Raw genomic sequence first — 26,058 nt, 5'->3', positions numbered from 1 at the left:
GTGAGCTGGACTGAACTAATGTACAGACAGGGATATGAGAAAAGGCATGAAGCAGCCCCTGGCCCATGTGAATGTCATCAGGGCCCGAGCAGCATTCATTTGAGATGTCCACAAATGGCTGGCCTCGCTTGGGGAGGTCTGAAGCCCCACCGAAGTCACTGCTTTCTGAAAACAGAGCTCTAACCCCTGTTGTTTTCAGCAGCAGCTGCCAGCAGTGGTGACATTTAGATGCCCACATGAGGCAAAGCTCAGGAACTTTCAGAGTTCCCCCCTGAAAATCAGGAATAATTCTCCATGTGTGTTCCTGAGCTAATTCTCGACTCGGAGCAAGAGCCAGCTCTCTGTGGCTGTGGTTGGAGGTCATGTTTTGCACTCGCCACCAGGGTAATCCCTGGGGAAACATTTGTTGGGACTGGGGGAGTTTTGGTTCATGTTGCAGGGTGCTCTGGCTGTCGGGAGGAGCAGTGCAGGCTGCCCCGTGGGGAAGGGTGACGGCACCTACGCTCTGAGTCAGATGGTGACTCTCACCTGGGGGACTCTGGTGAGATGCTGAATCACCAGCACACTCGAGCGTGGTTTGATTCCTTCCTGGCTCAACATGGCTTTTGGTGCCCCTCTATTTACCCTCAGGGTGATGACAGGGACTGTCTGCTGGGGCCACCTGGCCAGGCAGGCTCCTGGGCAACCATGGTGCTCTCCTGTACCCTCAGCCCAAAGCGGAAGGGAAGGAGGGACCTGGTGCTAGGTCAGAGGGAAGTGAAAAGAAAACTGGTGGTAGAAAGGAGAGGATGAAGTGGTGGGTCAGGGCCAGTAGCAGAGCCCTTGTGGAGCACTGGCTGTGGTACCACGGAGCAGTGCAAAGCACATCTGCGGGGCAAACTGCAGGAGGTGCCACGAAGTGCTGCATTTACTTCATTCCTGTGCTGTGGTGTCTCCATGGAGGGACTTGATGCCCAGTGGGACGTCAGGTGGAGATGGCCAGAAGCTGCTGAGCTGGAAATTCCAGGTGTGCAGTCACAGGGGGCTGCTGGTGAGCTGTGCTGAAGACTGTGCTGAGGACTGGCCTCTGGAGAGCTGGGGAAAACTTCTCCATGAAGGAGAACCCTTGGCTAGGATCTACATGTGGCTGGATGTCCTGTGGACTGGTTTTTGGGTTGCATGGAGGGTGTTAGATGTCTGACCTATGTGCTGCTTGAGAACAGACCTCATGGCAGAAAGTGACTTCCCAAAACTCATGTATTCACACAGAAATGAGCAACAGGACAGAAAGATGTGGTGTAAAATATCAGAGCATATTTGTTGTAGTAGCATCCCACTCAAGTGCTCTTTCTAAAGGACTTGATTAGTATTCTGAATCAAGAACTTAAAATAATCTATTATCGAGACCTTTTTAGCAACATTAGATATAATGGGTAAAACTTGTTCCTGGTGTTACTCCTTTGGAATTACACCAGGCTGGATTTGACCTCACGGCTGTTAATGCAGGATGACAGAAAAATGAAGGAAAATTGCTAATGTGTTAAATAGACCCTGATTGATTGAAAGCTGGTTTTTTTTTTTATTTCTTTATTAGTGGCAAAATGGGGACAACATTCCTTGCTGAAAATCAACTGCTTCAGTGCATTACCATGAATGGAAAGGAACTGTTTGTAGAGGAGCAGCCAGTGGAAAATGCTAGCGAGGAAAACCAGGCAAGGCAGTCTGAATTAAATGGGTTCAAAATCAGATTCTGTAGGTTTGTGAGGCTGGAGCAGGCCAGGGATTGTGTTCACCATCCTGGGGAATAAATGTGGCCAGTGATCCTCTGACAGGGAGTGGAGGAGGGCTCCAAGCCTGCAGGGCTCCCTCCCCAGAGCATCGGCCTTTCCCTCCTGAGCCTCTGCAGAAGGAAACAATGCAACCTCCATTGTACCAAGAGCATTTCACCATGAAAACCAGTTAAAACCCAGTTAAAACCATAATGTATTTTGTCCCAAATGTGGGGGGCATGGGTCAGAAACCAAATGAAAATTTTATGGACAGAAACCACGGAGCCTACAGTATTTACCCCTTCTGCTTTGGCATCAGCAACCTGTTCCCCATAAAAAGTCACTCCTCTATTGCTAAGGACAGGCAGATAAATGAAGTTAACAGTAGTGAGGCTAGCATTTGTTTAACTTGCCTGGAGCCAGTTACAGTGAAGATGCCCAGGTCTGAAGCAGTTGCCTGAGACGTGTCCTGAGCTCCCCAAACTGCAGGCTGGACTCCCTGGCAGTCTCTTCCTTCTTGCTGCTTTGCAGGAGCTTGGACAAACTCTTCACAAACCCACCCATGAGTGCAGGGCTTTATTTTTTCCTGTGTCTTGCTACTGCCTTGGTGCATAGCTTTGGGCAAGTTACTTAACCTTGCTAAGACTTTGTTATTTTCCCTGCAAAGTGGGGTTAATAGTGGCCATCCGTCACCCCTTGCTTTGAGATCCTGGGATGAAAAGTGTTGCAGAGACAGTAGATATTAATGGTATCCTTTTCATTCTTTTTCATTAGCTTGTGGCCTTTTGACACCCAGAAGAAGTAACGATGTATTTCTCCTTGAAAAACCTACTTTAGATTATTTCCACTGCGATCAAAAGTGGAGAGTTTCAGAGTTTTCATGGGCAAACTCCCTTTTCAGCCCTGTTTTGCAGACTCAGGGAGTTAAGAAAGTTACAGAAGTGCTGATCAGAAATGATTATCCAGGGTGTTTATTATTTCTGGAAGCTATTTTAAATGTATATGTATAGATGCTCATAAAATTAGGACTTTTAAAAACATTTTTAAAAAGCTGATTCGCAAGCATCTCAAGGCACCAACTCTGGGTCCAGCTGTCACTGATTTTATTGCAAAAAGCATCCCAAAAGATCTGCCATGGGCTGAGCCCCCAGCCCAGAAGCTCTGACACTTCTCCCTGCTCCATCTCCCCAAGTGTTTCCCCAGGCCAGAGGGTCCCTGAGCTTCACTCAAGGGGTGGCCGTGGCTTGTGGCTTTTTGGCATCAGTGCTCAAATGTTGGCTTCTCTGCCCTGGTGGAGGTGATGCTGATGTAGGGTTGTGTGGTTCAAAAGGGGAAGTCTTTTAGCTGAAAAAGCAGCTTAATTTACCTTCATTTACCTGGAATCAGAAATGTTTATGTCTCTATTATTTTTGCTTGTTTTTAGGGAAACCATTTTCAATTTCTAAAGAAGGTAACTCTTAAAACCTAATGCCATAAAACTAGCCATCAAAAGTCATGCAGGCATCCTTATTTTTTTGGTACAGGCTAGCTTCAGTTATCCATGGGCAGACATCAAAAGGACTGCCTTGAAGAAGAGACCAGTGCTTGTTTAGAGCCACATGTAGAGTGTACTCTCTGCCATTAAATCTCATCCTCTTCCAAGAGTAGCTGTGCATTGATTAGCTGAAATTCACACTTTTGTTTTTCTCAGGTGTAGAGTGGAAAACTTTGATGGGGAGAAATGTTCAAACATTCTGAAGGAATGGTTTGAGAAGGTAACTGCACACCTGAGGTGTTTCTGATACCTGGCCAGGGGCTGGTCTAATCCTGGACCCCTCTGTGGCTTAGCCCACAGTTTAACTGCAGAATTCCTGTCTGGAATTTGTGCAAAAAGCCTTGGTAAAATTTGGAGAGGGATATCAAACAGTTTTTCCTAGCCCAGGTAGCCTCATGACTGTGGAGATGGTGGCTTTCATAGTCACAGACACATCCCACACAGGTGGTGTTCACGAGTACTCTCAGCCATGCTGCACTTCTCAGGCTGAAAATCACTGCTGGCTCTGTGAACTCCTAATTTTATTCTGTTTTTTTGATCCCTCAGGCATTTGTTCAGCCAGGACTGTATTTTTGTTTTAACAGCAGCAATGGACTGCTGCTGCAGCTCCTGGCTGTGTAAGTGATCGTAGACTTTGCTGAGGGAATTAAATCTTACCTTAGCACAAGTGATGAGCAACTGACCTAAACAGCAAAGATCATTATGGAAAAAATAGCATTTCATTTGATTGTGGATGCTCTTGCGGGGTGTTGATGACTTTACAGCTTTTAAGATAAAGCTGTGGATCTGCCAGGGGGTGTTATTGAATGGCTTGAAGGGACCTGTAGTAAAGACAACATTATTTTATTCTGTAGGTGGGGAAGGGATCCCAGTTATTGTTTATGGCTGTTAAAAGAATGATTTTCCAGATGATGATGGCCTTTGCCTGCAACCACAATCTATGTGTTTGTCATTATCATTCTTATAGCTGTTATTTCCGGGGTGGATTTACATGCAACTAAGCTGTCCTTAAATTTAACAAGGAGTCTATAAGGGGTAAAAGAAATAAATTAGGGCACAGTACCTCTGTGTTGTAGACATGTGACTTCTTTCATATGTGACAGTGAGACCAGGCTGACCTGAGGCTGATGAAAGCTGGCAGTGAAAGCTGCCTGCAGCACCCACTTTCATCACAGCTTCCTCAGAGCTCGTCAAGCAAATCAGCTTCAGTGCTGCTGTCTGCAACAACCTGTAGAGATGTCTGGCACCAGAGGTGATCCAGGTTTATAATGGCAAAGCCAACAGGGACAGGTTCTTTCCTGCATCAAAATCTGTGTCCAGTGGGAGTGCTAGACTTGGATAAAGTGACTTCTCCAAAGGTGTAGACAGGAGCTAAGCCTTGCCATATCTGATAAGGTGGGAGAACTGTTAAGCCTCACCTGTGAGGGAGAGCCAGAAATCCAGAGATAGCTGCAAGAGATCATTCTTTACCTGTGTCCCTAAAAGCAGAAAGATCCCCAGTGTCTCCAAGTGAGCAACTGCAATACAAAATAACTTGTCCATAAAGGAAGTGTCTTCCTAATTCTGTTAACAGCAATTTTCCTCCTGAAGTTTGAGTTTACATTCTTATTAAATAGGAAGAGTCCTCCTGTGGGTCTCAGCAGTGCTGTGTGGCATTGCAAGGTGTACCTGGGAGAGGTTTTGTCCTGAGGTGTGATTGCTTTCTGCATCTAAAAATTATAGCAGGAGGTTCTTGCTAACAAAGCTCACATATATAGAGCTATACTGTGTCTTTGTGAGTTTTGCAGCATTTGCCTTGTGATGTGGCACAGACCCAAGATGCTCCTTAGAGCCAGGTTTTTATCTCCTGCCTTCATTTCTTGGTGGATGTTCCCAACCCTCCTGCTTTACCAGTGAAAGTTTTCAGGATGCTCTGGGTAGGAGGTAGTTTGCTAGAGAAAACCACTTACTCTACATTTGGGCTAAAATTGTAGCAACAACAAAAGGAAAACCAGTTTCACAAGCATACAAGGGAGAGATGGAGACAGGATTAGAGCAATCTGTGGTTTTGAAATCTGTCAGAATAAAGCAAACCACATGAATATGTCAGCGTGCAAAGATAATGAGTGCAAACCACAGCGGAAATTTGTGCCCTACGTGTTCTTATTTCCCCTAATTACACATAACCTTCCTCATCCTTGCCACGTGGTGTCCTTGTGCTCTTCGTACACCTTTGTGCTGAATCCTTGCAGGAGCAGATGGGATAACATGGCAACAGGTTCCTGCCTTCTTTGGGGTAGGAACAAGCTGGAAAATTTGTCCTCCTATTTTGATTGTGGCTTAAAAAAACAATCCTTAATTCACTTTTCACTCACTTTTTTTTTAATGGGTTCCTGCCCACTGGGAGGAATGTCTACTGCTTCCCCCAAAAAGAGAAATATAAATTTTGTACAGCCTAAATATTTAAGTTCTTCAGCCAGTGTTAGTAAATAGCTGTTCTCTTGGGTTGTGAACTGGGGGGATTTCACAGGGTATGCCTTAAGCAAAATGAAATCTTTACCTTTCCTAAATACTTCTGTATCACATTTGGGTCTTTTTCTAGGCAGAGCTTTCCAAAATTAAATTCTTCCCTTGGATAACCTTTCACGTCACTACCTATTCGGCAAGGGGTGTGTTAGTCCATATGGAAATTTTGAAGTAGGATCTTGAAATAAACTCGAGTTGAAATATGCACAGAAATGCAAATTCCTGGGTTTCTGGATAACAGTTGACCAGAGCTGATCTAATTAAGTGCTGTCCTGCAGGTCTCAGAGAATCTGTTTTATTTGTGTAACAAATGCACATCGATTGGTGGCAAGCACGTGCTGAAGTGGGTTCAATTGCATTTTCTGTTGTGTGCTCAGTCAATAAGGCATTGGAAATGTGTGCTTCACACTGGGATGTGGCAGTGGCTGTTGCAGCACCAGGATGCAGGGTTACCTAATGCTGCTTAGCAATCAGCATCAACAGCACCTGTAACATGCCTGCAGCTGTTGTAGTCACTTAGAGGCTCCTAAAAAATACTTACCAGTGGATTTTTATAGTTATTCTGTTACACTTCACAGGTGTAATTCAAAGCTGATCTATTAATAATGTATAAAATAGCAGCATAGAGCTGTTTCCTATATAAATGTTCCACGCTTTGGTTTCCTCCAAGGAGCGAATTTACCTTTAAAGAGCTGAAATGTTAAACATATGTGGGTCATAATTCTCAGCCACGTTATTTTTTACTGCCACTTAGAAAAACACACATCTCTGGTTTGAAAAAAAAAAAAAAGGTAAAAGCGTTACTGTATTGTTATAAAAGAAGTACTTAAGCTTTCCAAAATATCCTGGCCAAGACTTGCCGGAATCCTGACCCAGTGTAATCCTTTATAAATACCTCTCTACAAATGTGCCTCTTCAAGTGTCCCTGAGTATATGATTTAAATCCCAGAGGACCTTTAGAAAGCATGTGCAGGAATGGAGCTCCTTTTAACTGATAGTACTTTGTATGGGAAGCTTCCTGAAGATCCTGCCACGCGTGAAGCCAGCAGGAGCTTTGCAAAACTTGTCCGAGGCACTTGATGGCAGAGAGAAAATTCCAGCTCTGTGCCCTCGGAAATGAATGCAGCTCTGTCAGCCTTCTGTGGTTAAATGGAAGGGGAAGGAGGAGTGGGAACAGTCCCATGATGTCTCATGGCAGTCACCTGGGGGCAAATCTGGCTCTCAGTCCATGCAAGTGTAAATGCCCACTAGTGTAGCTGAAGCAAAGCAAATTTGATTTATTGCTCATAACAAGATCCTTCAGCACCAGATCCTGAAAATCCTTAGGTCCAGCTTTGATCTGAGGAGCTTCTATGATTTGTCATGAATTTTGGGGATATGATGTTAAGACAGTGTGTTTAAGATTTTTTTGGTTTTCTTTGTTTGTACTGTTTTTTAAGTTCTTGGTGCAGGTTCTCTCCTTCAGCCATTACTGGCACTGGGGGAGTTTATAATTTGGATATTATCAGCAACAGGATCTCTTAAGATTTTAGTTTTATGGGCATGTTAATTGAATTAAAAGATTAATATGCAGTGCAAGGGACCAAGGACATAGACAATTAATCCTGAGAAATAAAACATGGTTGAGTCACACAGAAGCACTACAGGGCAAAAAAAACCCAGCACTGAAGGACCTTTGACAAGAAAGGTTGTTTTTTCCCCAGACAACCCTGTCAGCTACGGCTGTCAACAATAAAAAGAAAGAAAGAAATAAATTGGAGGCCGTGTATAAGTCACAGGACCAGAATATAAATACACATGACATGGAAAGGAGTAAATAATACTGACGCATTCTTTAGAAATGTTCTCGGGCAATACTTCCTATTCGTGTCCCACTGAAATGACATGAAATAAAACTTCATGGAGAAAAGTGTTACTAATCACCCAGGTTCTCGAGGGACATGGCTCTGTGTGTGTTGGGAGGTACTTCTCCTTTGCAGGGCTGCTGTCTCGGGCCTTGCACCAGCATTGCAGATGCAAAAAGTTTGATACTTTCTGCAACAGATCATAAAAAGAACGTGTTTATCCATTACTGACCAAAAGGCCAGCTGGGCATTTTTCACTGCAGGTCAAGCTCCCTGTAGAGCCAGAAATCTGGGTGTGAGCAGCACTTCCAGGGCATGCAGGTGGGGATGGAGCTGTGATGGAGCCCCACAGTCCTGCAGGAATCTCTGTGGCATAGACCCACCTTGGCAAAGGCAGCTCACACACAGCTCTGGCCAAAGAGGGCAAATCCCACTGCTCTGGGAAAGCAGAAAGCCTCGAATTAATGACAACTCTTCCAAACTTCAGAAGTAAAATGGAGGGGGTAAAAAAAATACAGAATCTTGCTGTAGTCACTGAGAATTTAGTAATTTAACTGTCATTTGTAACCAAGATGCTCCTAGCAGAGGGATGAAGACTTGCTCCTGGCCCTGCATGTAGACAGGACCTCTGAAAGAACAGTGCCTGATCTTACCCTAAGTCCTTCTAAGGTTCATCACACCTAAAATGGCTTTTAAAGGTGTGATCTGAAGGGTCATTTAAAACCATGTGCATGCCAACAATTCACCTGTTTTTCCAAGGCAGCTCAAACGTGCACAGATTCCTCTGAACACAGCTCCAGCTGCCCACAGCCTCTCATGCCCAGATCCAGCCCCACAAAGGAGCTCTCACCTGGTGCCTGGGTACCCAACTCCTCCATTCAGGGCAAGAATTGCCAAAAAGCAGCAGTCTGCTGCTCCTGAGTCCTCCTGTGAGGTTTGCTCACTGATCCTCCAAAAATTCGGAGAGGAGGGCACTTGATTGGAGTGCTTAGCACAGTGTGGGGACACGTGGAGTTTTCTAAACACAAAAAAAACAAATCACATTTATTGGGCTAGTTCCTCAGAGGAGGATCTTCCCTTCTTACATGGAAAACGCCAACCTGTGAGTACCTGCACCTGCAAATAAATCCAGAATTAATTATAAAGATGGCTAAACGAATAAACAAATGTGCAAATACTTTTCCATTACTTTTAACCTTCAGCAATTACTGTCACAAGGCTAAAACACAGCTTCAGATTGCAGGGGAGATGGATACCTTCTTTAGTAAGGTGTCCACTCCAGAAGAGGGTGAAAGCCTCTGCAATAAACTCCGTTGCTTCTTACCCACTGGCAGCCATGGTTTAATGATTTAAGACTTGCATGGGTGGCATAAAATCCCTTTCAGCTCCCAGATCTACATAGGATGGTGCTCTTTGGGCTTGCAAGCCCAACTTCAGAAGCCTTCTGCTCTTTTTTGATGGTTTTATGGGCAAAAACCCAACACACATCCCGGGGCCATTGCTGTGCTGCGTCTTTGATGACTTTGCTTCTATGCTGCTTCTTGGGTTATGGTCCTGCAAACACAGAAAGGTGTGTTGGCTTGGGGGCAGGGGGGAAATTGTGTTTTGTAGGGTTTTTTTAACCTTGACACATTTTACATCTCTTCCCTTGCAGGTCTGTGTGGTGGCCTTAGTGGGATTTGTTATGCTTTGTATTTCGTACCAACCTGATGAGAAGACATGTGTGCAGTTCACCGTGAAGGTACCGTAACATTTTTTAAACTTTTTTTTTTCCTCATGTCATTAAATATCGGAAAAGTTGATACAGAGAATATTTTTAAAACCACAGGAAAAGAAGTGAAAATATACCTGAAATACAGGAATGATTTTCTGTTACTTTCCAGGCAGCCAAGGAAGAAACTGTATCCTGTAAAGGGGAAACTCTAATATCATTTCAAACAAGACACCATTTTATTCACCATGCTTTAGGAATATAGACAAAGCTGGAATAATTTGAGAAGTGTTCAGAGAATTTAAGGAGATTAAGTGGAGATAGTGAGCAGGGTAAGAAGTAGGGTGGCATAAAATGAGTCCACTTAAGCCAAGTTTTAATATTTAATGGGAAAGTACTCAGAAAGCACGGGGACATGCATTCTTCCACAAGGCAAATTCCTGTCTGAGCACTGGAGGAACTGCACCATACCCCACCTTTGTCTCCAAAACTGCTTTGCTGACACTGGTGTGCAACTAGAAGAGCAGGGCTGAGAACTCTGGTTTTTAATACCGTTTTTCCTGGGCTGTTTTTCCTTATTATTGTAATTTTCAGGGCTCTTAATATTTTGCAGACACATAATAACCGAGAAAAATACCGACGCAAGCAGCACAAAATAACAGTGATTATTAACTGGAAAAAGGCAGAAGGAAACAAAATGCAAGGAGCAGCTTTTCAAACCATCCATCGTCCCTTAGAAATTAGACCCCGGTGTGTCTTTTGTGTCTTTCTCGAGCTCCTCCAGTACTTAAAGAAAGAAAGGGAGAAGAACAATTGTGCCTGCCCTGTGGCTGCCTCTGCATTGTCCCCCGTCACCTTTCCACCCCCAAGGAAGGTTACTGGGCTGGGCGGGGGCTGCCACGCCAGCCTTTTTACTGCCTGCCCCGCAGCACTAAATTGAATTTGGCATCCAGGCAGGAAGGGAGTCATCCCTCGTGTTGGGAACGGCACGTCGGGCTGGGCAGCTCGGATGTCTCTGCCACACACCCTGACCGTAAGGAGTGTAAGCCATCGTTCCCAGTAGGAAAATTGACGACTTGGAATTGCTCCCGAGGTGATGTAAAATGGACCATTCCTGTCACCTGGCAGAGCTGGAGCTTAAGTCTCCCTGGTTGAGCCAATAGCCCGTGGACTGTTGCTTACCCAAAGCACCCTCCTCCCCAAAATCTCCCTTCCCAGCATTTCCTATTGCAGCATGCCACAGAACTCCATCGTTCCCAGGCCTTCACCTCTCCTGCCCCACGCCCCTGCTGGGAGCTGGATAACAGGACAAATGGCTTCTGCCTGAAGGACTCACATCTATTTTAACAAAGTAGGAGCTAAAACTCACCTCCAGGGCTTTGATCACATAGGACTCTACATCTCCAGTATCACTTCTGGAATCTTCGAATTTCAGTTAAAGGCTGTCTCTGAATGCTCTAAAAATGAGCATTAGCTATGACAAGGCTGAGGATGCAAGATTGCAGTCATGAGACAGATTGTTCAGAGGGTTGTTCTTTTCTCCTTGAGGGCCTGATGCTTCATCAAGCACTGCAGTTGGGTTCAGCCCAGTCTGCTCTGACTGTCCTTACGGGGTCTGGCCCAGGTCCTGCCCTCACACTGGTGGCTGGTTTCCATCAGCCAAGCGTCATCCAACAGGAAAATCTTGGCTGAACTTCCCTGGAGAGCCCCAAGCACCCCAAGAATTGGTGTGAGAGGAGGAACGAACCCAAACACACACACACACACACACACACACACACACACACACGGCCTGGGAGATTTGGGTCAACCCCCAAGCTGACCCTCTGACCACTGTGAGTGACTCCCTCGAGGTGGAAAACAGGAGGAGACCTGTGCTCTCCTCTCTGCCTTCCTGCCTCTTGGCAGCTTCTTCTTTCATTTCACACTTGCATGAGCCCTGGGTCCTGTTAAAGAAGGAGGTGTGAGAACTGCTCTTGGCAGAAGTCCCTTCCCGAGACTGCTGTGGGTACCCACAGCACGCCATGTGTCCCTGAGAAAGGGAGGCCACCCAAGGGGAGGGTGGCTGTGCCCTTCAGTGGGGACAGCCAGTGCCTCGCAGGAAAATCTTGAGCCACCCTGTGGACTTCCTGGGCTGTGTGCTGACATTTGACAGATCAGTTCCTGTGGTCCTCCCCACGGCACCCTGTGGGGTAGTGACACCCTCTGCTCACGCTGTGACACACCACAGCTCCTGTTTCCTGCAGGGACTCCTGCCTGAGCCACCACCGCCCTCAAAACAGGCCTCCTGCTCCACCTCTGAAAACCCCTCTGCCTTCATCTCTGATAATTATGAGAAGCCTTTTCCATGAGGAACTTAATCCATCTTCCTGTTATTTATTTCAATTTAGTCATGACGAAAACTATTGCCAGTAAATATTGCTAAAATATCTCTTGCTCATATGAGGAACACGAAGGAAGATGAGCTGCCATGCTCTGACCTCATTGTACACTGTCTGTCCCCACTTCCCTTTTCTCCTTCTATTTAAGCAGCAATTGCAGTGCCTATCTATCTCTCTGAAGCTGTTAAAAAACAGTTTTCCAGTGGCAAGTCCTGGTTCCTGGGCAGCGCCCACCATGCAGTTGTATTTGTGATGCTGAAGTTGCCTCCAGGTCTGGCATGTGATTAATCTGCTGATGGAATCTCAGCACTCACTGTCTTGTGCTCCCTCAGAGGCAGTGCTTGCATTTGGCTCACCTTTGATATTTGGAAACGTGTTCATTTTCAGCAGCTTGCAGAGAGATTCCTCTGCAAACATCTTGTGAGAATAATAAGCTTTTTGGAAATTGCCCTGTGTCCCCCATGCATCTCCCTTTGCCTCCAAGGATTATTGTAAGAGCTGCCTGTGTATTCAGATTCTGAGATTTCCTTCCCTTTAGGAACACAACAGAAAAATTCTCCCTTACTGTACCTGGAGCATGGATTAGTCTGTTGTGTCCTGACTTTGGATAGAAGTTGGCAGCTAAATAAAATACCTGCCAAGGAAGAATTAGGCCCATGGTGGAGTCTTGGCATAGTATCTCATCTATTAGGGAGGCCTGATTCAGCCTTCTGCTGGGCTGAATCCAAGGACTTCCACCAGGATTTCTATATCACAGAACAAGCAAGGTTTGTCCATTTTCTGTTTTCCCCATCGAACACATTTGCACCATCTTTGAAAACAATGCCATTGGCTTATGAATTACCACATCTTGGTTTGGAGGGGGTCCATCAGTCAGCAGCACTCCATCTTCTGTATGCTTCATACGAGGAGGTGGCCCCATTTTCCAGCTTCACCTTTCCCATGGACCCCTCCCTTGAAAGCTGCAGGGGCAAAGTAATTGCGTTTAATAAGAGCCACCCTCATTTTGAAGCTGCCCTTGGTTTAAGGCCACAGGGGAAGTCATTAAATTTAATAGCAGCCAAGTCTTGGAAACTAAGATCTCTCAGTAAGAATTTGGTGATATGATGGGGAAAATGTACATAGTGCTTCAGGACCTGCAATAATCCCAAAATTCATTTTTTTCAAGCTGGCAACCAAACAGAAGATTGATTCACACTGTAGATATAAGAAAATACACCAGGAGTGTGAATTTTATCAAGACATACGTACTTGGAGTTTCAAGGTCATAAAAAAATGCTTTTATATTGATATTTTGCTTGCAGTATTGAGGTTAAGAGAGAGAAAGAGAGAGAGAGAAGCTGCTGTTTAAAATAACAGATTCCCAACCATGCCATGTGTCTGACAGATAAGACGCCAAGGAAAATAAATGTTTTTACAGTGCTGAACAGAACCAAAAAATGCAATTTTGGCAAAACACAGAGCATGATTTTAATATACATTCACACATATTTTGTACGCAGTGCAGCAACTGCCAGTTCCACCTATCAAAAGCAAAGGGAAGTCCATATGTGCTGGTATCCAAAGCTCTCAGGTGAATCCCGGAGTGTCAAAGGCTCTGACTTGCTGCCAGTTTCCATGTGTTTGTGGGGGTGGACTCTGCAGAGCTACCCTTGATAAAAGCCATGCTATTTTTAAGCTGCCACTGTTGTGAGGAGCAGTGGAGGTGACGAGCAGACCTTTGTCCTTCTTACACCATAGCACGGGGAAAAGAAAGTGCTTGCTGCCCTTTCATGCCTGTAGAAGACTTCCCCATGTTTGTGGGACAGGTTTTGGAAGCAGACTGAGCACAACACAAGCTATTTTGTGGAGATCTGCATTCCTATTCCACAGTGGGACCTGGGAAGCAAACAGGCTGGCTGCATCCACAGGGCCACAAGCGGGAGATCAGCCACCCCACTGCCTGATTTGCAAGTATAAATCAGATTTGTTTGGACATGGAAACTGAGATTAACACATGAGCAAAGTCTTGAAACCACCTAAAGCTCAGCACAGCCTGGGGTAAGATGGCAGCCCAAGGCTCAGTCTGCTCAGCTCTGCTTCCAGGCACTGATTTGTCTCAGCTGACAACCAATGGTGAGTCCTGTCAATGCAGGTATGACTGGAGAGGAAAATGCTCCCTCCCTCTCTATAAAGCTTCTTGATGTATAGACACACCAGTTCCTTGCTGCTCTCCCCAGGTCTCAAAATTACAAGGCAATGTTCATATAAAACATGCAAGGCAAGCTCTTGAGATGACCTGCTGAAGTTCTCATGATAAGGAGCCTTGCAGTTGTTGAAGCAGCCAATCTTCAGACAGAATATTGTGTGTATGCATTCCCTGCAAAGTCCATGAGCTGCATTCCGTGTGTGTTCCTCAATCTCTACGAAGCTAGAAAAAGGGTTTTTATCTCTTTTTTTTGTTGTTTTTTTTCCCTTTCCTTCAGCTGCTGTATTTTCTCCTGAGTGCCCTGGCTCTGGTTGCCTGTGTTTTGGCAGTGGCTTTTGCTGCACACCACTACTTGCAGCTGACCAAGTTCACCTGCGATGCCATCCGGGAGTCCTGCCAGTGCAAACTGGACACTGCAGACCCCCTGGGCCGGACCTTCGTGTACCAGGACGCGGCCGACTGTGGCAGCCTGACCAGCATGCTCAGCCTGTACCTCCTTCTGCAGATGGCTCTCAACCTGGTGGCAGCCCTGGTGTGCCTCCTGACATGCTTCGTGGTGTGGAAGCACAGATACCAGGTTTTCTACGTGGGCGTACGCTTCCAGCCTCTCGTGGCTGCTGAAGGCCACAGGCAGCAAGTGTAGGGTCTGGGCTGGCAGGGGGTTGTGGCCAGAGATGGGAACTGCCACCACAGACACCGCGGAGGGATGGACGCTTGGAAGGTTTTTGAAGAGGAAAAACGCTCACACAGCTTTAATGAACATATTTTTCCATCATTTTAGGAGCATTTTTCATGGCTGCTCTTGCGAAAAGGCCTCTTGTGAGATTAGCTAGAGGTCACAGAGTCCTAAAGATGCAGCTGTACAAATGCTCCCCAAAGAGGATCTTTAATAGCCATAGATAAAATCATTGCAAACTCATCTGCAGGGCTACAGCCATTACAAAATAGGGTCCATTTCCCTCTTGCCTTCAGAGGAGCTATGCCAATTTCTACCAGATAAGGATCTGATCCAAACTGCTTAATTATATCAGTGGGAACATGCTTCAGGAATATATCATATCTTGGTGCTCTGGGTGTAATCCACACTAACCTGATGGGAATTTAACATTCAGGAAAGTAATGAGGGAGGTCAAGTCTTCTTCCAGTGTAGGCTGAGACCAACACCAAAGTGAATATATTGACGGCTGCCATATAAAATATACATATAACTTTTCAGAGTGATTAACGATATGGGCTACCTAACCTAATTACCAATAAACAACAAGTATGATTGAGTTCACGGAAGGTTCTTTATCTCAAGCCCTACTTGAGGCTCCAGGCAGATTTCTGATATTTGGGAGAAAAGATCAGTTTAAGGAATCTTGAGTTTCACTCCTGAAGTAGAGTATAAATCACTAGTCTTGTTGAAAACTATGTCCCTATTGCTCTAATTGCTGGCTGACAAACCCAGATTTTAGCCAGTTCCACCAATTATACTCCAAGCACAAAAGGCCAAATGCATTTTTGGTGTAACTCCTCTGAAGACAATCAGCCTTACACACCAGCAGTGGAGTTGGGCCAACAGCCCTGAAAGATATATTCCTGCAACAATGAATGTTTTTAAAATGGGGTGGAGGGAGGGAAGCATGAAGAGACTGCCAGTCTCCCAAAGACATCTCTGATAATGAAGAGGGCAACAGAATAATGATTTCTTAATGAGGATGGAAAAACAAACTGTATTCAGGCAGTGCTTTTTCACCCTGAAAGTGCAGCTCTAGAAGTGCTTTACTCTTGTTATCCTTATACCAAGACAACGACGTTGGTTTGTCCCTTGAACTGCCATTTCCACTTGCGCAGCACAGACATCTAAATTTAGGAGCAGTTCCTAATTGGCAGCATTTGGCACTGCCTCCTGATCCATATCTGTGCAAGAGCAAGCCAGCTGGTGCTCACACCCTGCCATGACGAGGGATTTCCCGATCCCAGCCAGAACAAGGATGTCTCTGAGGTGGGGTGGAGCAATCACATGCCAGAAAAATTGTGCCATAATCATTAGCTAGGAGGAAGCAAATGAAATTTATATAAAGCTTCAAAGAAAAAAAACAACAAAACAGCCAACTTTCTGCAGCAAAAATAGTCATCAGAAAGTCAAACACCCAGACTGGCAAAAACCTAGTTGTCTAAGGAGCTCTAATCCTACCAAAAAAACCTGTCTTCCAAATGGTGATCACACATCACCCAGGGGCTAGACTGTCAAGCCTCCAGAGTCAGAAGATCACAGCGTAGGGAAGTCTCCTGTGGCCCACCTAGAACACTGCTGGGTGTAGGGGCTGTAGCTTTAGTCATGGAAAGTGCCTCTCAAGTAGACATGGCATCACCAAGGTGCTTTCTGCCAAGCCACAAAGCGAGGAGCTGCAAAACATGAAAGGTTTTGAGATATGCTTCCAAATGACCTTTCTTACACACCTAAAAGTAACAATCACTGGTAAGCCTGGCTGCAGGGCACATTTGCAAGGGTGCTCATGTCACCACCCATGCCAAGACCTCAGTCTGCCTCTCAGGCACTTCTGGGGCAAGCTGAGACAGGAGAGGAGCAGGATGGCAGGCTGGTGATGTCAGACTCATCCTTGGGGCCATCCATGCAGATCTGTCAGGAACCAGCCCGTCTCCCACGGCTCCAGTGCTGCCAGCAGTGCTCACAGACCTGTGCCAGGGCCATCCTGCCTGGAGATGGGTACACAGGGGCACCTCTCAACTTGTGGTGTGCCCAGGTTTGTCCCCCATCCCACACATGCCTCCAGCTGTGCTCTCTGTGCAAACTCAGGGCAGAGGATGTACCTTCCTCATACCTGCATGGCCCTAGGTGCACCTGCCCCTCCCTCCAGCCAAAAATGTGTGATTCTCTCTCCACACAGAAAGTAACAAGAAGCAGGAAAAGGATCAAAGGGAGTCTGAATGAGAGCTGAGCTTTGGGGCCTCCTCCAACCCTCACCACGGCACAGAAAGAGGAAGGCTCTGCTGGCAGAGTAGGACGTGCTTCCCCCTTCCATCCATCCCAAATGTGTCTGTTGTTCAGGGGATAGCTTGGTGTGCAGCACTGCAGCCCTGGCCCAGCGGCATTTCCACCAGAGCCGCCCTTTGTCTCTTTAATCCTGTGACCTCTGTCTCACCCGCACGTCTTCACTGCCTGTCTCCCATGGCCTCCCAGGTGCTGCCATGGCCCCAGAGGCTGTGGGATGGGGCTGGGCTGGCAGTGCCTGGCCTCTGCCTGCTCACCCCGGGCTGAGATTTGCTGGGGCTGCTCTAGAGCACGGCAGACGCAGCGGGGATGATCACAGAGCTGCTGTGAACGCCTTCGGCGTGTCGGCAGGGAGGAGAAGGGAGGTCTGGATAACAGAGCCTGCTCCGCTTAACAAGCAGTGAACCTCCATATCAGCTCACCCTCCTCTTCCAGCCACCAATTCGGTTTGCTAATCAGCACCATGCAGCTTAACCCTTTGCTCTGGAAGAAAGAGATATTCATCATGTATTCTATTGGTGGTTTATATGCTCAATGAATAAATACGGGGCATTTCCATCTAGCAAAGATGAACTTCTTTATTTCCTTTTCATGTATCTCAAGAGCATAAAATCAAAACAGGAGAGATGGTGAAATAGACACAGAAGATTTAGAAACCGTTTTCCCACTGGGTATGGTTTTACAATATGTATTTTGCTAGAATTAAAAATTTGGGAAAGTACTAATTAAAGGATTTTCACCTACCAAAGCATATCCAGACACCTCCCAGCCTTTTCCCAGTGTCAGAGTCCATGTGAACTGCACTAGAAAAAAGACTGGGACTAAAAGGCTTGGAAAGGACAGAGGTGTTGAAGAAGAAAACAGTTTTTTATAAGCCTGGGAAATGTATCTTCTCAGTGAATTCCACAGAAAGGGGTAGGATTAAACCTCTATGGACACACGGAATTTGTGAAGGGCTCGATGTAATTTACTCTCACAAACCCAGGTGCGATTCTCATTTGCACCCTGGCCACTTTACACTGTTTTCCCAGTGTAAAGGGGTTGTAAAGACAGCATCAATCATCTTTACACCTACTTTATGGTCATTTTACACAGCTAAAAGGGCCCTTTGTGTAAATGAGAACTCAAGCCCTAGAGAATTTAATAGAGAGGAGATCCTTTCTATAGACTGTGTTAGACCCTCTAATAGGGTCTATTACTGGGATATAACTCTCCGCTGGATTTTATGGCTTGGCTTAGAGATCATCAGTCTCGATTAAATTCAGTTCTGCAGAACTTTCCCAAAGGCCATAACCCCCCTGGTGTCACGCCTGCTCCTCCACCCCAATCGCACACACAGTGATGGTGTTGCATGGATAACTGCTCGGGTTTTTAAAAGGAGAAGCAGCAGCTACCACTTTCCTCTGGCTCTGAGGCATTTTGATGTCGTGCTATGCAAATAGCGAAGCAACAATAACAGCAGCGAAAAGGGAACCGAGAGGCGGCGGCTCACGGGGAGCCAAAATGTCACATTCATTCTCAGCCCCGGCAGGGTTCGTGCCCCTCGGGCTCCCCTACAGCCGCTGGAAGGCCAGGGGCTGGTGGGCGAAGGGGAAGCACCGCCAGGCCCTGGCCCCACGCTGGGGCTGCCACCAGCCTTCATGTGACGGCCATCTGCGCCTCGCTGGCCCGGCCGGCTCTGCGTGGGCACCGCTTGGAGCTTTGCCTAAAAAACAACTCTGCGCAAGAATGCCAGGAGCTGCAATCAACTCGCAGGACTGATTTCTTTCTAATTTATTTTTTTCTTTTTTTTCACGCTCCCAGCCAGTGCAATATTTGCTCTGGGGGCCTTTCGAAAGAGAAAGCACGCTGCTAGCGTGTGAGAGAAGCCGCAGCTCAGGTCCTCTATATTTAGAAAGCCAGGATGTCATACCTCGCCTTGAAATTTTCATAGTCCCCTGCACCCCACCCACCCACACACGTACACATGCTTGCGTCTGGAAAATGTTTTTCGGTCTTAGCAAAGGGTGTTGGCTTAGGGGGATTCGAGGGAGATGCAGAGGAACAACAGCAGCTCAGTCCCGGGCGCGAAGCTCGAGGCCTCCTTAAGGCAGCGGGCACGGCAGGCACCAGGGACCCACCGCTGCCGTGGCTGGGTGCAGCATCTCTGCTCCTTCTTGGTCTGTAACATAAACCCCAAGGCGGAGCCGAGCTGTTCTGAGGAGCAGGGAAGCCCTGTCCCGTGTCACAGCAGGCAGTGCTGGCCCCTCAGCCAGCAGCACCTTCGCTGGGTCATTTCTCAGTAGCCACTCACAGACCATGTAGACCTGTACCAAGGGCTCCAGGAAGCTGAATTTTGGGAGTAGCTCATCTCAGGTCTCTGCTGTTCCTCTTCCCCAGGGATTTTTGCATTCTCCTAAATGTCTGCCTCTAGTAATCACTACTCGGTAGCATTTATCTTCTGCTTAATTGCCTCTGTAGCCAGATACCATAAACAGTGATTGAATCTACAAAGACTGGGGTACTTTTTTCTTTTGGTTTTGGTACCTGGTCTCCATGCCTTTGTCCAAGAAAATGGTTGAAAGCCTCATCTAAACTTCAAACGTTGTGAGGGGAGCTGCCAATTTCTTTTTCCTTTCTTTTTAAAGATATTTGTAATACCTATTTAATTTGTTATCCCAACACCCCACAAAGCCATCTTTACATTGGAATAAAGATGCAGCAGCCCCTAAGGCTGGCTAACAATGACTGGCCGCAGAGAGAGTGCGGAGTTGAGGCCACCCAAAGTCACCAGTGAGCCCCTGTTTCACCCAGGTGCACCCAGCTATTGCTGCCTGGCACAGATATCTGAGTCAGCCACCAAATGTGAGCAGCAGCCCAGTCTGAGAGGAGAGAATAACCTGCAGAGGGTGATTTGAGTACCTGCCTCTCCTGCAGTCAGATGGATTATGTCTGATGAGTGCTGGGCTGACCTCAAGTTACAGGAGATATAGAGAGTGACACTTAATAATGCAGCCCTTGGCTTTACGAGCCCTGAATGTCCTGAAAATGAGATATTTGAGAGAGACCGGGGTTTAACCCCATTTCACTCTCATAGCTGTGGAAGGAGAACTATTTTTAATTAGCCTAAACTAACTGAAGAGGGATTTCTCCTCACTTCAATGTAGGCTTTCTCTTTCACCGAAACTGTGATGAGAGGAATCCTCTCCCTGATCCATCCTCCATGAGGCTGGCTGGGGGCATCGCTGCTGGAGCCAGAGCTGCGCACATGCATGGTGTGTGGGAACCACCCTCATACCTTTTTTTGGAACATTTTCTTCCGGTTGCACATCTGCCAGAGCTGACACGGGGAGGGCAGGGGAAGCTGGTGTCCCAGATCCATAATGTGCCCGAGTCAACCAAGCCCTGCAGCAATCCCCATTTATACTGACACTACTGGTCACCAGGGATTTGGTGGGATAGTTTAGGGAGCAATCACAGTGAAAAGGGAAGAAAATAGACATTTACACTTTCCCTTCCACCTTGTGAATCCAGCAGGAGAGCAGCGCTCACATGAAGGGACCCAAGAGGAAATACAAAATCCTCCCACCCTGTTTTGCTGCCCAAACCTGCCAACGCACTGAGAAATAGTGAAAATGTGCAGAAAATAAACCCCCAGAAATCAGGCACTTCGGGTTTTCAAGATCCAAAGCGTTGTTACGTTAGGAATGTGAAAATCAGTGTATTTTTATGGCTTGTCCAATTCTTCCAGACTGCCTCAGGTGGGGACTCAGGCAGCCAGGGTACTTTGCTGTCACCAACAGAAGGAAATTTTGTAACCTGACTGGGAGAAAAGAGGGATGGGAAAGGGCAGTTTATGAGATGTACTCATATATCTATATCTATATGTTTTTGTAAGGCTACTTTTTGCATAGATTCAGCATTTTTCTTTTTCTTGTGTACAAAAGGAAATTTTAAGATCTCAGCCGGCAAAATTCTGTGCTTCTGAATTAACAGGAGTTGCATCTCCACTTGATTTCTAATAGAAATTTTCTCAGTCACCCCACCCAGGTTTCAGTGCTTCTCTTGCTTCTCCATTTTCCAATGAGGCAGGACTTTCCTGGCACATCCTCCCCTGACCCCACAAAAGGCACCAGGTCTGTGGGCTCCATGTGAGCTGCCTCTGCTTAGCCAAAGCAGGGGAGGAATGATTTGCACACTGGCTCCTGAGACTTCTCCTGAGTTCTCCAGCCACTGATTATGCTGTTGCTTACACCAAATCATCAAAAAATGACAAAGATCCAGCGCTTGAAAATTCCACAGGATAATTACCTGCTAACAGGCAAGAAGGGCATTTCATTAGCCCAAGTAGCAAGTGTGGCTACTGCATGGTGGGAACAGCAGGCCCTGGTCTAAACACCACCAAATTACACCTGAAAGGGAAAATTCAGGACCTGCAGACAGCACCCAGGGACCCCTCTGTGCTCAGGTGTTGCACTGGCAAGAGAGGCTTGCAGGGCATGCAGGATCACAGGGTGTGAAGGCTCATCCTCATCCCTGACGGAAGCTGACCCCGTCTGAAAGGTTCACTCCAGCTGGGGCTCAGTGTCAGGCTTGTTCCACTCCTCATTCCCAGACAGCTTTGGGGCCACAAATCCTCACTCCTGGAGGGAAAAAGCTGGTAGAGTAGAAGAGGAATAAATATTTGTTTGATTTGTATTTGTCTGAGCACTGCACATCTTACTGTAAGGCTTTCCCCACTAACAGGAACATGTTGCTTTGGGCTGCTGTAGAGTTTGATGGGGTTTTTCTTTCAGTGGCTGTATGAGGATCTGATTCAAGGCACTGAAATGGATGAAAAATAAACTCATAATTCTCATGCCACTGAAATGGATGAGAAACTATTTCATATTTCCCACACCTAATACAAAGCATCATTAGCCCTGCTGCAGCACACTAGGGGCAACACCAGCTATTAAAGAAAGTGGGTTGATTAAGGGATAACCTTGAATACTAAAAATAGTCAGGGAAATAAGAATCAATGCCATATAAAAGCAAACATGCAGTCAGTTGTTATCACAGAGCTTTTCACGTGATGGCCTGTGCACTGATCTCACCCGGACAATGTTTGTTTTGGACAATCTTAAAGGGTCCGGCCCCAGGGATTGGCAGCAACATGTATGGAGTGATCCGAGAGCATGGGCCTGACCCAAAGTCCATGGAAGTCAAGGCAGTGACTCCTCCAAGCACTCCCTGTAGGAATCACTCTGGGTTTGGAAAGATATGTTGCAGTTAAAGACACTGGTCTGGTCTTAGGGAAAATGTACTGACACTGTCACTGTCAGATCCAGCCAGAGCCAAGTGAAAAACAGAGGGGTTGTAGCTAATAAGCGCAACACAAAATAGAAATAAAGTGGCTGAAGGAAAACTTGAGCAGTCAAGGGGAAATGCAGCAAGTTCAAACAAACTGCCTTGGCCCAGACACATTGCACAGAACATGCAGTGATTTGAAGGGGAAGAGAAGAAGGATGGCAGGAACTCAGCATCCCACTTTTTCACAAGCCTCAAAAACATTGCAGGCCATGCGAGAAGAAAAAAACCACATGGTTTTAGTCCTGTCTGGGAACATCTGGCACAAACTGAGGCAGAGGAGATTAAACTTTGCTTTGCCCTATTTCCCCCTCTTCTTTCACTCCCCTGCTCTTTGCTGGCATTATCTGGGCTGCTCGGGCCTCAGCAAACAACCAAGTAGCCAAAATATGGGCAGGATTCACGCCATAACCAAACCAGCCAATGAATGAAATAAGGCACTTGTTTCCTGGAGCAGAGGGAGGGGCAGCAGGGGGATTTAAGCATTTCTGTGTGGTGTTGGAAACCCACCTGGAGTAGAAGCAGTCCCTCAGCTCACACAAACCACCGGCGCTCCTCTGACGTCAATTGGCAGCCGCTGGTCTGCACCATCCCAGGGCTGGCTGCAGCAGCACGAGCAAACAGCTCGCCCGGCCAGCGGGACACAGGGCGAGAGGCAAGCTGGAGTCCTGCACCCCTTCCCTCTGCCTCACTGCTTTCCAGCATCCCCCACAGCTTTGTTTTCAGGGGCAAAAGGGCGCAGACCAGCTCCGGCAGGCATGTCTCGGGCAAGCGGCACGTCGGCTGGCAATGGGGGGGTGGCACAGGGCTGCAGGGGGTGGTGGATGCCAAAAAGCTGAGGGTGCAGTGGGTCTGTGCTGCTGACGCCCTCGGGACTCAGGGCCACCCCTGAGCTGTGGCAGTGCCTGGGCAGGCTGCCAGGGACAGAGCAATGCTCATACAGCTACGTGAGAGACAGGGCCTGTGTCCACAAGGGAGGCTGCTGGCTCCACAAAAGGGATGGCTGATGTCCTCCAGCCTCTGTCTGGAGATCCTGTGAGAGAAGGGTTGGAAGAGATTGTGAAAGAAGGATGAGAAAATTACTGACCACTCCTCTGTTCTCCTCTTTCACTCTTTCCAACAAACAGACTCCAGACCTGAAGAGAATGGGAGCAGGAGGAACTTGACTCCTCTCAGGGTGCTTCCTGCAGCACACAGCGGGAGGAAAAGAAGGCAGCAGCTGTTCAGCTCCTTCCCTGCCCTCCCTACACCAGGTTCCATCCCGTAGCCACCCATTCCAGCCCATCCCAGCCCTGACTGCATCCCACAGGGGACACAGGGAGAGCTGCAACACAAGAACTGTGTCCCATCACTGCTCATGGAGCTTGGCAGCCCTCGGTTTTGGGGGGATGCTGCTGAGCCAGCAGTGGCAGGATGAGGCTGGCTGTAGCCTGGGGAGCCTCTGGGGGCCACGCACAGCTGCGTTCCTGGACTGCATTTTTCACCAATGGCAGAGCAACCCACTCCCTTTTTTCCCACCTGAAAGGCCTTCAAAGGCCTCAACTTCCAGAATAGGAGGTAGCTACAGCCCCTGTAAACCAGCTCAGCTGAAGCTGCCCTGAGAGGAACACACAATGAAGGCAGCCAGAATTGCTGATTGCCTCTGAAAATAAGGGCATCAGAGACCTTTAACTCCCGTATCTCCTTCCCTACCTATGCTGATCCCTGATGACACAAGGCTTGCCTTGTGTGGTGCAGCACAGAACCTCACTGAAGTGTCTGCTCCATCATTCCCATGCAGCACTTGTTCAGGGAAAAAGGGATGCTGTGGAGCCACAGGCTGGAGCTCGAAGCCATTCCCAAGCCAGAACCAGTTTGCCCCCAGCACCTTTGCTGCTCCCAGAGACAAGAAGCGGGCTAAGAAGGTGTGTTGTTATGACTCTTCACAGCTCACCTCCTTGGAGACCCCATTGTGGAGTTCCTGGACCTACATTTTAAATTCTCCAATGCAGTTGAAGTGGGGCATGAGCCTACCCTGAAACTTTAGTTTGAACCTGTTCATTTCACGAGGCAGTAGCAGAATATGGGTCCCTTTTCCCAAACCTACTTTTAAAAGTTTTGGTTGAAATGCTCACCAAGAAGGCAGAGGGCCCAGCTGATCTCCTGCAGTGACACCCATTTTGGAGGAATGACAAATTTAGTGAGTGACACCTGAGGGCCGTGGGCTTCGTGGGGAGGCAGAAGCCCTGTGGGGCAGGGACACAGTGGGAGCACCAGCTGCCTGCAGAGCCTGGGGGCTGGCTGGGGCAAGCACAGCAGTGGGCAGGTGTTTCCATCAGCAAAACCTCTTAAGAGCAGCTACTTGCTAAAATAGATGCCACGCAATCAGCTGAAAAAGAAAGTCCCAGTGCCCAGCTGCCTGCTGCATGCGCAGCACAGAGGCAAGTGACTATTTTTGTCAGGGACAGCCAAAGGCTCTGGAAGGTGATGGGGGCAGCTGGCAGAGGTTTTCCCTCTGCACCATGCCAGGACTGCATCCTAGCAGTTCCCTGTGTACCTGGGCACCCTGGCTGGCTGGAGGGCCTCTGCTCACCTTCCCAGGAGCTGTCATCCTCCTGCAAGCCCTGTCACCACCAGCTGCACCTTGTCCTTCTGGGGATGCCCTCACTGGCAGTGTCCCAAAGGGGAGTTAAGAAATAAACCAAACCACCCACACTGTGCTGGGTGCTGAGAGCAATGAATCAGCCCCTCCTGCCTTAAATCATGGGATCAGCCTCCGGGTGACCGGAGCGAACTTCTGTGTGTGTGGTACTTGGGAGTGGCCATTCCTCATCCCTGGGACACCACGGGACTGGGGCCACCTCCCTCAAGCACAAGGGTACGAGTACTTGTGCAAAGCACCACCTTGGGAGCCAAGGAGTCCAAGCAACCCCCCCCCCCCCAGACATTGTGCAGGCAGTGGGAATGTGTGGCTTCTGGGAACACTGGCTCTGGCAGCAGCACAGTACATCCCACAGGCTTCTCTGAGCAAGCTGTGGCAGCACAACCCCAAGATTTACACCCCAGCATATGGAATCCAGCCCTCCTCCAAATGTCACTCCCTTCCTCTACAGGCACCACCCAAACCCACCTTCTGCTCCAGTGAAAACCTGAGCATGGTTGTGTCACCTGCAAGGAGCAGGATGGCCCCAATCTTCCAGCCTTTCTGCTTAGAAGTTGGTGGGGTTTTTCCCTATTTTGTGGGCCTTGTGTGTTGTGATAATTGTAGCAAACTAGGGCAAGTAAAAAAAGAAAAAAATCTACAAAAAAGGGGAGGTGGAAATAAAAATGTTGTTCTTTCTCCTCCTCTCCTCTAAGATACCCTACAGCCTCCATCCAAAGTGCACTTGCTGTACCCTCAGAAGCAGCACTGTGGTCGGGAGAGGCTGGCACTGAGCAGTGCCACCAGATGCTGATGGGAGTCAAACCTTCTCTGGGATTGAGCCTGAGGTTCATCCTGTGGGATTAGAAGATTCACTGCTGATAGCTACTGATTTCCATGGTGATTATTTCCTTCCACACACAGAGTAAATGGCCTGTGTGGCTCTGAGCACCACAGGAGGCAAAGCTCTTGTGGGAAAACCAGCCCAAAACACTTGGAGAGAGGAGAGGAAAGAGGGGTAATGATTTGCCCATCATGGACCAAGCTCTCAGACTTGACAAATGCCTCTGTGCTGGGATCCAGACCCCAAGCAGGCTGTCACATCTTGGTACCACCAGCTGTGCTTTGGGTCATTTGTAAGCTGGCAGGACAAGTCCATGTGTGCTAACAGCAGAGCCAGCTCTGGGAAGCACAAACCCAC

The 26,058-nt window shown here is 47.6% G+C and overlaps 1 protein-coding gene and 1 long non-coding RNA gene across 5 annotated transcripts in view; one reads left to right on the top strand and one right to left on the bottom strand.

Annotated features, from left to right (window-relative positions):
- Positions 1-17,471, top strand: part of SSPN (sarcospan) — a 44,576-nt gene extending 27,105 nt beyond the window's left edge. For both annotated transcript variants that reach the window (XM_015628896.3, XM_015628895.3), the window contains 2 exons: positions 9,286-9,372; positions 14,189-17,471. In XM_015628896.3, coding sequence (XP_015484382.1) covers positions 9,316-9,372; positions 14,189-14,554 — 423 coding nt within the window. In that variant the 5' untranslated portion in view covers positions 9,286-9,315 and the 3' untranslated portion in view covers positions 14,555-17,471. The remainder of the gene's footprint in view (positions 1-9,285; positions 9,373-14,188) is intronic.
- A 3,122-nt stretch (positions 17,472-20,593) lies between these two features.
- On the bottom strand, positions 20,594-24,347 carry LOC107204939. 3 transcript variants are annotated; one of them, XR_004497536.1, is made up of 3 exons: positions 22,748-24,347; positions 21,200-21,545; positions 20,594-20,711 (listed from the first exon to the last, which is right to left on the bottom strand). It is a non-coding gene; the product is annotated as an uncharacterized LOC107204939 (long non-coding RNA). The 3 variants fall into 3 exon arrangements; XR_001521805.3 differs by having other exon boundaries at positions 20,594-21,300; positions 21,440-21,545; XR_004497535.1 differs by having other exon boundaries at positions 20,594-21,545.
- Between the last annotated feature and the right edge of the window lie 1,711 nt (positions 24,348-26,058).

Source organism: Parus major, chromosome 1A (assembly GCF_001522545.3).
Source record: "Parus major isolate Abel chromosome 1A, Parus_major1.1, whole genome shotgun sequence".
Taxonomy (NCBI): Eukaryota; Metazoa; Chordata; class Aves; order Passeriformes; family Paridae; genus Parus; species Parus major.
The sequence above is the reverse complement of the archived record's forward strand: the minus strand, read 5'-3'. Positions and strand labels throughout refer to the sequence as shown.